At 58.1% G+C, this 13,198-nt stretch overlaps 4 protein-coding genes across 4 annotated transcripts; all 4 read right to left on the minus strand.

Moving 5' to 3' along the window:
* Positions 1-547: 547 nt before the first annotated feature.
* On the minus strand, positions 548-1,942 carry LMXM_29_2310 (conserved hypothetical protein; the record flags this gene model as incomplete). Its single annotated transcript, XM_003877326.1, has 1 exon — positions 548-1,942. The coding sequence occupies one exon, from the start codon at positions 1,940-1,942 to the stop codon at positions 548-550; it is 1,395 nt and encodes a 464-aa protein (XP_003877375.1).
* An 863-nt stretch (positions 1,943-2,805) lies between these two features.
* On the minus strand, positions 2,806-3,879 carry LMXM_29_2320 (conserved hypothetical protein; the record flags this gene model as incomplete). The annotated part of the gene is made up of 1 exon (XM_003877327.1): positions 2,806-3,879. The coding sequence occupies one exon, from the start codon at positions 3,877-3,879 to the stop codon at positions 2,806-2,808; it is 1,074 nt and encodes a 357-aa protein (XP_003877376.1).
* Positions 3,880-7,087: 3,208 nt separating this feature from the next.
* Positions 7,088-8,137, minus strand: LMXM_29_2330 (hypothetical protein, unknown function; the record flags this gene model as incomplete). The annotated part of the gene is made up of 1 exon (XM_003877328.1): positions 7,088-8,137. The coding sequence occupies one exon, from the start codon at positions 8,135-8,137 to the stop codon at positions 7,088-7,090; it is 1,050 nt and encodes a 349-aa protein (XP_003877377.1).
* A 1,452-nt stretch (positions 8,138-9,589) lies between these two features.
* On the minus strand, positions 9,590-13,180 carry LMXM_29_2340 (conserved zinc-finger protein; the record flags this gene model as incomplete). Its single annotated transcript, XM_003877329.1, has 1 exon — positions 9,590-13,180. The coding sequence occupies one exon, from the start codon at positions 13,178-13,180 to the stop codon at positions 9,590-9,592; it is 3,591 nt and encodes a 1,196-aa protein (XP_003877378.1).
* Between the last annotated feature and the right edge of the window lie 18 nt (positions 13,181-13,198).

A 13,198-nucleotide genomic window follows, 5' to 3' on the forward strand; every position in this document is an offset into this window, starting at 1 on the left:
GTCATTATACAGAAGAGGAGAGCACGCAGGAGAAGAACAAGTAAGAGGAATGAACGGCTTGTCGACGACAACGCGCAAACTCCGATGGCGCTATGGGGAAGGCGACGGGGAAGGGGGGCTCCAGTGTGTGACAGGGTACAGTGACCACAAGTTGCCTAACGAGCTCGCAGTGTAGGAAGACTTCAGCGGTAAGGGCAGCTTTTTCTGTCTGTATCATTCTGTGTGCTTTTGGGGGTGGAGGTGGTGGTGGTGGTGTGGCTGTGGGGGGAGGGGGAGGGGGGTTGTTCGTATGCTGCCACGACGGATAATGCGTGCTGTGGCGGAACCCCGTCACCAGCGAGTGCACAAAGAGAGGCGTCAGCGAGGACAACCACAAAACGCCCAAAAACTGCGAGCAAGCCGCAGCGAAAGAGAAAAGCGTCCGCTTCCCCTGACCGCACACCGCTCCATTCATGATCCGCCCCCTCCATTTTCTGTCATCCGCACTCAGCGGCCACAACGGCAGCGTCGATGGAAGGTCAGGCAGCGAAGAGCTAGTACCCTCTTCTTACACTGCCTCATCGATGCGCTCTTTCCTGTGGCTCAAAGCGGACACACGGAAGACCTGCTCCAGCGCAGGACCCTCCACGAGGTATACTTGCGAGAAGGATGCGCTCTCCGCCTCCGGCAACAACGGGTGGTCGCAGGCGACAGAGAAGGCGCGTAGAAACTTGAGGCGCAAATGGCACTTCTCCAGCGCGTTGCGCAGTACATCTGCGAGGGGACGGCGCTTCATTGGGCAATCCTGATTGGCTTTGCTCTCGTCGCCGCCATAGAATACCTTGCGACGGAGCAGGAGGTCGTGCACACCAAGCGGTGCCTCTTCCTGGGCCACGATGAGCATCGTGCCAACGCCGATAACTTTGTTGTTTGAGAGCGAACACACGAGCTCCGCCCACTGATTACTGGTACTGAGGAACTTGGGGTGGCACTCGATATAGACAACATCCTGCTGGTGTCGTACACGCAGCTCGGCAGGGTCGCAGCAGACGGTCTCGCAGGCTTTGAACACAGAGGCGGAGTGGTTGCAAATTAGGTTTTCCCGCGCCCACTCCAGCGGCGCCTCCTCGCGGTGAACAACGGTGACATGCTTTGCCGTCATGATCGCGTTCATCGCGGCCGACCCGCAGCGGTCGTAGATGGTGAGGACGCGCTTTCCCTTCCCCACATCGCGCATCATGCGACGGGTGCGGCGGTGTGCGGGGTTGATGAGAAACAAGTTCTCCGTTGACGGCATCCGCATGTCGGGTCTCAGCCAGAGGTGACTCACACCGCTCTCCACATACATCTGCGGGAGCGAGATGGTGGGCGTGATAATCGACACCCGCGACGCGTCGCCGAGAGTCGGGGTGTCCAAGAGCACATCCTCAGCGCCGCGGCGAGACAGGAAGTCCAACAGGGGTGTCACTAGCCGCTCCGCCCCACATGACGTTGCCACGACGCGCACGAAGCACTCAGAGAAAACGTCCACGAAGAGGGACGGCAGACTATCCGCGTAGCCGTTGACGATGCGGTACGTGTTGCTCTGCGTCTGCGGAAGAATGCGCCGGCGCCGCTCCCATGCTTCGTGCACGCGGGCCATAAAAAAGTCTTCGCTGACCGCCGGCAACATTGCGGCCAAGCTCGCTGTCATGTCGAACACATCCACTCGCTGCAGATGCGGCTCGTAGAAGCCGAGTGCCACCAACGACTTGTCATCTCGGCGGACCTCCACAATGCGGCCGGCCTCTAGTTCCTGCTTGGCGAAGTCGACACTGCTGGGGTGGAAGAGCCGCAGTGGCAGGTTGCACTGCCGACGCCGCGTCATGAGACGGTGCTGCGTCGGCTGCAGACGCAGCTGCGGAAATTTATGCGCCGCCTGAATGCGGTTACCCGCCAGCGGTGCGAGAACCTTTGTGTGCATGCGAATGCAGAGGTATGCCGTTATTAAGAGATTCGAACAGAGAGGATACGTTGTGAGCCTGGACTGTGCAGAGGCCACATCGGCTTCGCGAGTGAAAAACAAGAAGTCCCCCAATATATGTCGATTATGCGGTTGTGCGCTGCACCGAGGCAACGGCGAGCACACACAACAGAGAGGGGAGGTAGAGGGGAGGAGGAGAGTAGGGCGAGAATCGACACAGTAGACACCATCTGAAGAAACGGAGAACAAGTACGGAGGGGAAGCAGTTGGAGGCGGACATGGAGGAGAAGAGGGAAAGAGAGATGGAGAATCGCGGGCGTCAACAGCAAACAGGAGGGAGAGGCAGAGAACACACGACAGAGGCCCCGCTAGAGAAAGAGCTGTGGAGGAGGTCCACGACCAGCGTGCGCCGTTGTCGTCGCCGTCACCTTCGCCTACCCTCACAGCGTGCAAACGCATGTTCGTGTATTTCCCTCTGTGCTGCCATCTCGCGTCCTTGGCTTCTTTCTCCCCGCTATCGCGTTCCTTTCCTTCTCACTCCTTTGCGTGTGCAACGTTAAACGAAAATGTGTTCGCTGACGACGATCCAGCTGACTGTCGCGAACCTCCCCCTTCACCCGTTCGCAGCTCGCAGACGGGAGGGGGAGGGGGGCGCGCGTTGCGTCAATGCCAGGCTAACGAATGCAAGGCACCGCTCCTTTTCTTGGCTTCCGCGTTTGCAGGTCAGCCATCGCAGATGTGCGTGTTGGCGTGATGCGCGTGCGAGGCCGTGGTGGTGGTGGTGGTGGGGGGGGGCTCACAGCAGGATTGACCCCTCAATCACACAACACGCCTCGACGTCCCGAATCCCTCCCCATCACAGCTTAGCCCTGTTCGTCCATGAGGTACCGCACCGCCAAATCATCGTTCATGCATATGACGTCTCTTCGAGGGAGAGAGTCATTGTGAGACGGATGCCTTCGGCTCACTCCACGGCCGACATCCGTTAGTCGATAGTCGAGCGTGATCTCCTCACCGCGGTTGATGCGGCGCAGTGCACGCACAACAACGGAGCGCCGCGCCGCCGACACCACCACCGCCGCGGCCGGTGACGTGCCACAGTGATTCAGTGCATCCAGTCCCGGCGCAAAGACACTACAGCTGATATCGGGTTTGTCCGAGGTACTGGAAAGTACCGGCATCCGTAGTACGCGGGCGCGCACCAGGTACAGGCTTGTCAGAAGCACTGTGTCAAACAACGACGGGGCTTCGTCGAGGAAGCGGAACTCCGCATTGTTGGCGTGCGTCATGATAGCGTCACGTAGGTTGCTGGACAGCTGCTCGAGGCACAGGTGTGCCTCAGCGGAGGAGGCGTCGCTGTAGATAGACTCCAGTCCCCACCGCAGGTACTCCTCGAACGGCAGACTGGCAGTAAACCGGTCCGACAAGTCGTGTGGCGCTGGACCTACATTATGGGCAGCGCGTGTCGCCGCTGAAAGGTGTAGTGCGTGCGCGTAGAAGTAGCGCAATGCCACGCAGGTAGCGAGGGTGGCCTCGACTGGGGAGAGAGTAAGCGACATCACGGCCGGCGCGGCAGCAACGCTCCCCGGCGCCGCATCGCACGAGATAGTGGAGCTCAAAGACACGCGGTCGGCGGGGGCGTCAGCGAAGAACCTCTGCAGCCACACCCACGCCTCCGGAAACAACGCCACGCCCCGATTGCAGCGGCGCAGGTGCCGCGCTTCCTTCGCGGTTTCAAACAAAGGCAACGAGGAACGGCCACCATCGCGTGGAAGGTCAAGCTGCGTAATGAAGCAGTAGCGAAGTGGTACCGACACCACCAACTCGCCGCGGTCGAGTGCGGCAGCTGCAAACACGCCACGAACACCGTTGCACCGCCGTCGCTGCTGCCGTAAAGCGCACCAGCGCGCGCCGTGGAGCCGATGCAAGAGGCTCATAAGGATCTCGGTGTGTTCCGCGTGTCGGGACCAAAAAGCGGAGCGAAAAAGAATTCTCTCGCTTTTCTTTTCCCTTGAGAGAGAGCGCAATGGGTTTCGCGTCTCCGACTTTCGACTCTGAATGCTGACAGCAGACGTCTATGGACTATTTCCCCCCTCCCTCCCACGCCCCAAAATACCGGTGCTGTTCGCGCTTCGTATGTGTGCGTGTCGGCCCGCTACCATGCGCGCTGTGCGTGAGTTTGTGCTGGCGCCGCCCCGTTTTGTGCCGGGTGATAAGTCGAGCATGGGGTGCCACAACGTGAAAAAAAAAAGAGGTCGGGTAGGGATGTGGCGAAGGGGACACACACCAGTGGCGATGAGCAAAAGCGCAGGTGAAAAGGTGGATACACAAGGACAGAGAGCACGCCATGGTGGTGAAGGACAGCACTTGGCATGCAATGCGGCAGTGCGGCTCACACACAGCCCATAAGAGCACAAGTTTCTCTGTGTGCCGGTGTGTGTAGGCGCGTCGTGGCCATGTCTTCCTCCACTGTGCGCGCAATCTTTCCCTCATTCTGTCTTTGCAAAAACAAAAAGAGACAAAGAGCAAGTGCAGGAAAAGAAGGAAAGGCTCCCCTTCCCTCTTGGCGCACTTTTGTGTGGATGTGGGAAGTGAAGCGAGACAGCACCTTGAAAAGGGTGACAACACTGCTGAACAATGCATACCTTTCGCCAATTGGGCATGTAAACCCCGGCCGAGATCTGCTGTCGCACACCGCCCGTTGCACCACATTGTTCCTCCTGCTGAAGCACGACCGTGATTCTGTCGTGTGGTCAGGAAGCGGCCAGGACGCAGAGATCTGGGTAGGCTACGCATTTGTTTGTTTATCTTTTTTTTTGTATTCGCCCACTCAACCATGTTCATATAGCCTCTGCTTTTCTGCATGATGCAGGCGCAGGCGTTTGGGTAGGTGGCTTTTCTTTTTTTTCCGCTGAGCCTCATGCGAGAAGCCCTCGATCCCCCTCCCCTTTCCCACACACACAGTTACTTTGATGCGTCGTGTAGCTGCTCCTGTTTCAGTATTCATCAGTAAAAAGTGTGAGGGTCAAGTCAAGGAGTGCGTACGTGGGCTCCTGACGTTTTTCGCACCGCCTCACCTTGCTTGTGTTCTGTTTTTCGTTTCCTCGGGCTATATGGTCACTGACCGATCATCAAAGGAGAGACGAGAACAAAACATGGGAAAAAAGGGACAAAGCACACAGACACTCACGAAAAGACGGCGCAGTCGAAGACGCCCGAGCGCACTTCCGTCAAACAAGAAGAGGGAGAACGAGGAGGCGCACCAGCACACCAGCACACAACATCCTCTCCAGAGAATAATAAAAAAGAGCCACGCGACGGAAAGCGAGTCATCCCGCAGGTCCTGTAGGAGAAATGGGTTATCCTTTCAAACGCTCCTCCGCTTCGCGTTCCTTGTTTTTTCCCATGCCACTCGCTTGCTCTCTCTTTTTTTTCTCTCGAGATCGTCTCCTTCGGGTGAACTGCACCGCATGTTCAACGCCACCGCTTGCACGAGGATGTGCAGCTCTGAAGGTATGAGTAAAATGGGGCTTCCTGGTCTTGCTTCGCTGTTGATCTTCGTATTCTCGCAATAAAAAAAGAAAGAAAAAATAAACAATAAAAGCGCTGGTCAGCATGGCAGCGTGCACATGAGAGAAACAGAGGAAAGCAAGGCACACAAATAAAACAGGAGATGAGGCGGTCAGCGCGGAGGCGCAAACAGCACAGATACGCAGAACAAGGGAGAAGAGGGACAACGGACATCAGTGTCATCGCGTAGTACTACTAGGTCATACAACTGAGATATGCTCGCTTGTTGGCATGAGCACGCAGACGTCGATACGTGCCGCCCGACACAGGGCAGAGGACAGATGTATATAAAGAACGTTTGCCGCCTTTGACATCGACCCCCCTCCTGGCAACGTTTTGCCCCTCTCTTTGTTCGGATTACACCCTCTATGAATCCCAACGCCTTCGCCTATCAGGGCCATCACGCCACAAACAAACACGAAAAAAAAGCTCACAGGAGAACAGGTATAACGACGAGACCAGCAGAGCATCGAGCAAGACAAAGAAAACGGACCAGCGCCAGCGTGTATGTCCTCTTCCTCTCTCTTGCGGCCTTCGTTGTGTTGTTGTTTCGCGTGATGCAGGATGACCGCCCCTCGCTTTCTTTTTTGTTGTTTCACCCCTCTGTGAGTGCTTGTGTATACAAGGGCGATTCTTCACTGTTTTTTCTCCCTTTGAATTATTATTCTTCCGCTTCTCCATCTCACGTATTTCGTATTCCGTTTATCGCTGTTGCTGTTCGGCTTCGCAGACGCTCTCCAGACACACACACACGGAGACAGAGAACGAAAAGAGCACACAGAAAAGAAAAAGAAACGAGGAAAGGGGGAGGGGGCGGGAGAGCGAGAGGCGGCGCATGGGCTCCTGCACAAGCGCGTGCCCATCGATGGAGCGAGAAAAGACACGAACTTACAGAAGAAAGAAACAAACAAAAAATGGGTGTCATGAATCCGGAAGACGGGAAGGGAGGAGACGAAAAGGAAGCAATGCAAAATAAAATTGGAAACAAAAAAAGATAACGAGCAAAAAAAAAGAGAGAGAGACGTACAGCGGAATGATGTACCAAAACACCAACGACAAAGATAGATCGAAATATATGGACAGGTGTCGGCAGAGCGCGAAGACCTGCAAATGGGGGAGGGGGGAGGAAGATGACGAGAAAGACCCAAGCACATACACATCTCATCAACTGCACCGACCTGCTCGCGGTAGGGCACTAGAAGAAGAGGGTGAAATAGTATGAAATTGAGACGCGAGTGCGTGTATAAGGTCACGAGGTGGTTAGAAAAATGGGGGGGGTTAACAGGGCAAAGCGGGACGTGAGGGGAGAGCAAGCGCGCTAAAGTGTGCTACTCCTTTCCTCATCTGTTCTTGCTAGACCGTTTTCTCGTAGGCTTCACGGGAGAAACGTCCATGATTCACGACTCCTCGCAGCGCCTCTCGTCATCGTCTACGGTGGGCACAATCCACACCCACAAACACCGACACGAACATCGGTAGGCGCGTGGATGACACGCATTTTTTCCTTGGACACGCACCTCACAATGCTTCACTGTCCCGCCTCTGCAACCCTACCGTTCCCTCACCGCGTTGTTCCTACACGTAGGGGTCCTCGGCAGCCTGCATGGAGGCGGTGTAGTCTATTATCATGTCGCTGAGAGCCTTGGCGTTGTAGCGACCGGTGCGGGCAAAGCGGCATTGTGCCACGACCGGAATGATGCCGCTGACCGTGATCCACTCGCATTTCTTGAACCAATTCAAGGGAGAACGGTCCTCTTTCTCAGTCGCATTGATCGTGGACTCACCCGTATTTTTCGCCCCGAAAACCTTCCCTTCCCCGACTGCCTCTCTGATGCCCTTCTCCTCGGCGTCGATTTTCCTCGCCGCGGCGATGGTAGCGCTTGCTGTGGCATTCTGCTTCTTAGCCCACGCCTCGGTGCGGTAGTGGAGGATGCCCCAATTCCCCTTCACTTCGTCGTCAAGGGGCTCCCATTGCACACATCCGTGCTGCAAAGCGTTGTGCACGAGCAGCTCTGACAGCGCCGTGCCGTCGAAGAGGATGGCCTGGCTTCCAGAGGCGCCGGCGCAGATCTGCGCCGGCGCCGCACCCTGGCCGTGACCGATGTACAAGGTAGTCAGCCCCCCGGCAATATGTGCGCGGGCCACCTTCATCTGGTTGGCGCCATGCTCGGAGTGCACTTCAAGGTTGTTGCCGTAGTCGTCGGAGATCTGACCAGGGAACGCCAGAATGCGACCCACCACCTCGTTCGTCTCCGTGTGGATCACCACAAAAGAGCGCACGCGCACGAAGAAGACACTCTTCAAGCGAGCGAACTCCGCATCCATAGCGTCTGCAGCCTCAGCAATGGCGGTGTTGCGGCTCGCCGCGGCGGCCTTGCGCATTTCCGACGTTACCTTGCCAACGTATCCCTCCTGGCCGGGGCTGCGCAGCGTGTCCAGGTACATCATGATATCGGCCGTTTCTCCCTCCGAGACGCAGATCTCACATATGGCGTAGTTACCAATCAGCGTCGACGTCTCCACCGGCTTGTCAGGGGAGCAGAGAAATGCCATATGCGAGAGAAAGCGGGCATCGATCTTAAAGTCCTCGACACCGAAGGCGCTGTGGACGGCAGGAGCGGGCATCGATGAAGGCAGGAGGAGAAGGAGAACAAGGTGGCAGGAAGAAATAGGGTGAGGGACGGGAAGGGAGGGAGTGCGAGAAAGAGCGCGTGCGCGAGTACGACGAAACAGACGGCGATGCACCTCAGGTGTAGATTGCTATATGCTCTACGGATCGATTTGATGGAGTGGTGTGTATACAGAGAGGACGGCGTGTGAGGTAATTGTGGAAAGAAAGGGTTATCATTAGTGTGCGAGCCACAGTAAGAGGTGTTCGGTGGCAGTGACGGGGAATGACAGCAAGAGGGATAGAGCAGGGTATGTCCATGTAGAGGTGAGGCCAACGGGAAGAGAATCTGCAATCACAAGGCGGGGGAACAGCTATGGGCCTTGGGGCCAAACGCACGGTGCATCGCGCTGTGACTTCACTGCATCGAGGAAAAGCGGAAGACATCGCATGGGGAGCGAGCACACACCGTGCGGTCCTGGTCTTGTTGGGAAGGTGACGAAGGGGCGACCTGCTGACTTTGCGTCTTTGTTTTCTGTTGGTTTATTTTGGTTGCCTTTGATGATCAAGCATGAGCCATCGTAGCCGACGCGTTCGTCGATCATCCACACACACACACACACACATCCACACACACACACCACACGCACATTTCTTCGCGCACAGCTGTGCAGGGCAGTTCACATATCTCGCACGCACGGGTAGGTGACTATGGAAGGGGAGTAAAATGTCCATGTAGCCACCTATTGCAGTGGTGCTGATGTCGGGCTTGATTACGCGCTTCCAGGGATCCGTAAGCACGGCTCTGCAGAGAGAGCATAAGACGAAGAGAGAGCGAGAGCATGAGGAAAGAGAGAGAGTGGTGCTGGCGGCGGTGGTACACAACAGTACAGCAAATGTGCGCCCTCCTTTCGAGTTGGCTGTCGTTGTCCACTGAACCGGCGAGAAGAGGTGAAGCAGAGTGCGAATTATGGCGAGGACACAAGCACACACAGACACGTGCACGCTCTCTGCTTCAATCGCTGAGCAATTCATGAGAATTGGTAGGACTGTTGTTACCGCATCGGTTTTCTCAGAGGCGCAGATAGAGAAGCTGCTACGAGGCATGGCTTCTTCCCCCGTCCCTCTGCTCTGCAGGAGCGTGTGCGCGATGCACAGAGCATATTCGGTTCTTTTTTTTTGCTGTTGTTGTTTGTGGCATTGCGAGGGCAACGTCGCTGAGCCCTGCACCGAGAGTCACATCCGCGCTGTCATTGTGTCATACAGCAACACTCTCTATGACGCTTCGAGGTTGCACTTCTATGCGGTACCCACGGAGGGGAGAGGAGAGTGAAGGATGTAGTGCCCTGCCCGCCCTCCCCACCGGCAGGGCCGGAGGCACGTGTCACCGATGGCATCCCCGCCTCCACTGCGCAGTTGTTTCTTTTTTGTTGCATCGCACACTGTAGTCGTTGTCTGCCGTGACGAAATCATATGCTCTTCTTGGAAAATAGCTTTGCCAGGAAGCCCTTCCCCTTTTTCCCCACTTGTTGCGGTACGGTGTCCGACAGTTGCGAAGAGTGGTGCCGCGGCACGATGGCAGACTCATCGGTAGCCGGTTTCCCACCGCGGCCCACTCGTGCAGGTGGTTGCTGTTGCGGGTTCGGCGCACCTTGCTGGTCTGCCGATAGCCTCGTCTCGCCTTTAACGCCCTGGCGTGACTTCTTTAGCTTTTCTGCGCCTGCCTTACCGACGTCCTCGCGCTGCGCAGCCACTTCCCCAGATGTCCGCGCCGCAACAGTGTACGCCATAGGGGTCACGCCCGCGTGAGAAGCGGCCTCTGGAAAACTCGCGGCAGCAGTATCGTGGATGGCGGATGCTTGCTGCGTTTCTTGCCCGCCGTCGTCTATGCGCAACTTAACGGGGATACCCTCTTGAGCAGTCCCCGCCTCGTCCTCCTCGTCCTCCCCGTCCGAGTACGAATACGAATATGTGTAGTAGGACCAATCGGTAGGTGTCGATTCGGCAGTGGGCGGGTCTGCCTGACTGGGTGTGCGTTCGCCACCGTCCGTCGGTTTGAGGAGGTTGTAACTCATGAGGCGGGAGGCATCCTCTTCTATATCATCATCTCTGGCGCGGAAATCGGGTAGCCGCGTCGCGTATGCCGCATCTGCCGCGTAAAGGGTGGGATCAGCGAGCTTATCGCTCGACACATCCTCCATGACAAGGTGGCCAAAGCAATCCTCGTTCGCATTGCTCCTTTCCTCCCCTGTGGCGTCCAGTGGAACGCTAACGGGCCCATTGCCAGCGTCACCCTGCTCTGAGCCCTCGAGTGGCGGCACCTCGACCGAGTAAGAGTCGGCATCCTCAGTGCTACCCTTGCTTTCGCTACTGTCCTCGTCGCCACTACGACGCAGCTGTTGTTGGGATGCCGTGCTGTGCTGACGGCTCTCATCCAGCCCTAGCATTGTCTGCCGCAAGACCGCAGGGGAGGACGGCTTTTCACCCCTTGTATGCTCTTCTTTTCGCCTTTGTGGATTCTGCAGCGATCCGTCACCCACCTCGGACGGTGCTTGCGGCACAAGGTGCACAACCGGGATTACTTTTGATGTAGAGGAGTACTCGGCCTGGACAGTGGCCGCCAACGAATGCTGGGCCCGCGCGATGGGGGCGTGCGGTCGGCTCGTAAGACTCTCCCTCAGATCGCCACCGCCGCTGCTCTTCGCCACCCCGGCGCCGGACACCGCTGCAGGAGAGCGCTGTGTCGAGGGACCGATTAAGGGAGAGGCCGAGCACTGCGGCTGCTCAGCGCCGGCCACTGCACTGCCAGGGAAAGGTACATTGTCAGGAACGTTCGGCACTGGCATTGGTGCGACGCGGGTCCCTCGCTGCGTCCGCTCGCAAAACGGTAACTGGGTACGGGCCCGGTCCTCATCCCGGGCCACTTTATGCTGGCTCGACACCACATGTACGGTACCTACCCCAACTTGCTCACCCTGCGTGGCGCCGCTCGACCACCGGCCCGCCTCCCAGGGCAATGCAGCCTCGTTACTCTCCAAGAAGCCACGACGGTGCGGTGCACCGGCCGACGTAGCGGGGATCAGTTCAGCCTTCGAGTTCGTCATCACCTCGGCTGCGGCGAAGCTAGGCGATGGCGTCGCGTCTCCTGTCGTAAAAGTCGGAAGCACGTTGCGCTGCGCCGGCACCTTCTGCTCCGCAGCTGGAAGGAGGCAGCCACTCGTCCATGACGTCGCCTTGTCAATCGGTGCAGAGCTGTAGCGGTTCGCCGACCCAGGATCTGCACTGCCATAGAGCGCCGTTGCCGACCCGGGCCGCATCCACGGTAAGTAACCCTGGGAGGCAGAACTCGGCTGCACCAGTTGGGTCGTCCCCGGTCCCTGCGAGCCCGTCTGCTCGCCGTCGCCCCCACGGGTTGTAGCACCGAGACCGCCGGGGCAGCGATCACCGGTGATCCCGCTGAACTCCCTAGGAGGTCCGTAGGGAGCCGACTGTGGCGTGAGAAAGTTGTGGCTGCGCGCTGCACCAGCGCCATCGACGCTGCTGCCGCCAAAGGGAAGGCCCAGTGCGGACGAGGGAGAGGGCGACATCTTTCCCTTAGCACCGGCTGGTGGTTTAGTTTCAAGAGAGGCGCTAGGGTCGCTGAGGGTGCCGCACGGACTGCCTGACGCCATGGGCGGCATCTCATCCATGCTTTTCTGCTTGGGTGCGGCAGTTGTGCCCTCTCGATTCGTGAGTGCGTGCTGCGCCTGTGCCCTTCCCGCTGCCGGGGGCGTGATAGGGGACACAGTGACGAGGCTTTCACCTACGCTTCCTCGTCGCCGTGCCGCCTCGCCGCCGTCGCTGCCTTCGGTGCGTGAAGGGCAGTGCGGAATGCTCTGCGGGTTCAGTGTGAGGGCACCTCGCTTGTCGCGTGGCACCGCCACGGGATCACAATGTTCCTGTCGCGCCTGCTTTTGGGGTAAGTCGTATCTCAAGTTGCAGGAGCTGCCATCATCAGCCGCGCTCCGTCCACGCTGCGCGCTCTCACTGCCGACGGCGCTCTGCAACTGCTGGAGTTCTGCGCCGGTGCGCAACAGCTCTTGGTGAATACGAAGCAGGATATCCTCTTCGCCCAATCTACTCCCACACTGTCGGAGGCCAGGAAGGGGACCGGTGCTTGCCACCGCCTCTCCTGCTGCGACTGCCTCCCCCGCTGACTGCTGCGGTGCCACGGCCACGCAGGACGCTGGCATGCCGCGCTGCAAGGCTGCTTGCTGCTCCATGAGTGTTGCCACCGCCAGCCGTAGTTCACTGATCTCCCTTCGCAAGTCGCGATCGCCACAGCTGTCAGCGGCCTCCTGCAGTATTGTGGGCGCATGGTCCACGAAAAGACCACCAGAGACCGTCTGGCGCGAAGAAGTGGGCACTTGGGTTGTCGCGTCGAACTGCTTCAGATGCTTGGGCTGCTTCAGAGACACAGCAGCGGAGCCGCCGGCCATGGTAGCATACCCTTCTGATCTCTTGTGACGCTTCCGGATGTGCGATTCGAGTGCGTTCGGACTTGGGTACACATTTCCGCAGAAACGGCAGCCTAGTTGACACACCGTGTCCACAGTTCCCCGTGAATGATTCCCCCGTCCCGCCCTGGCAAGAGGTACGTGCGATGGAGGTGACCTCGCACGCTGCCGCTCCTGTCGGAGCTCACGCAGCTGCTGCTTATACACTGCCACACAATCCCGCAGCTCTATGAGCTCCTCGAAGGCCGAAGCACTCTCCTCCTCATACCGCCGAAGCTGCGCCGTCGCCTTTTGTGCGCGCCTCTCTTCGTTTTTGCAGCAGTACCTCAGGTACTGCATGGTGCATTGCATCGCCTCGATAAGGTGTCTGGCGTTGTCGAGTGCCTGGCATGAAAGAAACCAATCCTGCGGCAACTCAACGCGGTGCCAGCCCATCTGGCGAATTGTCGCCTCCTTCACATCCCTCGCGCTAGTACCGTCGGCGTTGTACAGAGCCTCACCGTCGACGAGGGAGAGGAAGGCGACATCGCTAGGTGGGTCGCGAAGGCGGAAGCGAAACCGCATAGCACGCGACTTCGCAGA

Source organism: Leishmania mexicana, chromosome 29, assembly GCF_000234665.1.
Source record: "Leishmania mexicana MHOM/GT/2001/U1103 complete genome, chromosome 29".
In the NCBI taxonomy this organism is placed as follows: Eukaryota; Euglenozoa; class Kinetoplastea; order Trypanosomatida; family Trypanosomatidae; genus Leishmania; species Leishmania mexicana.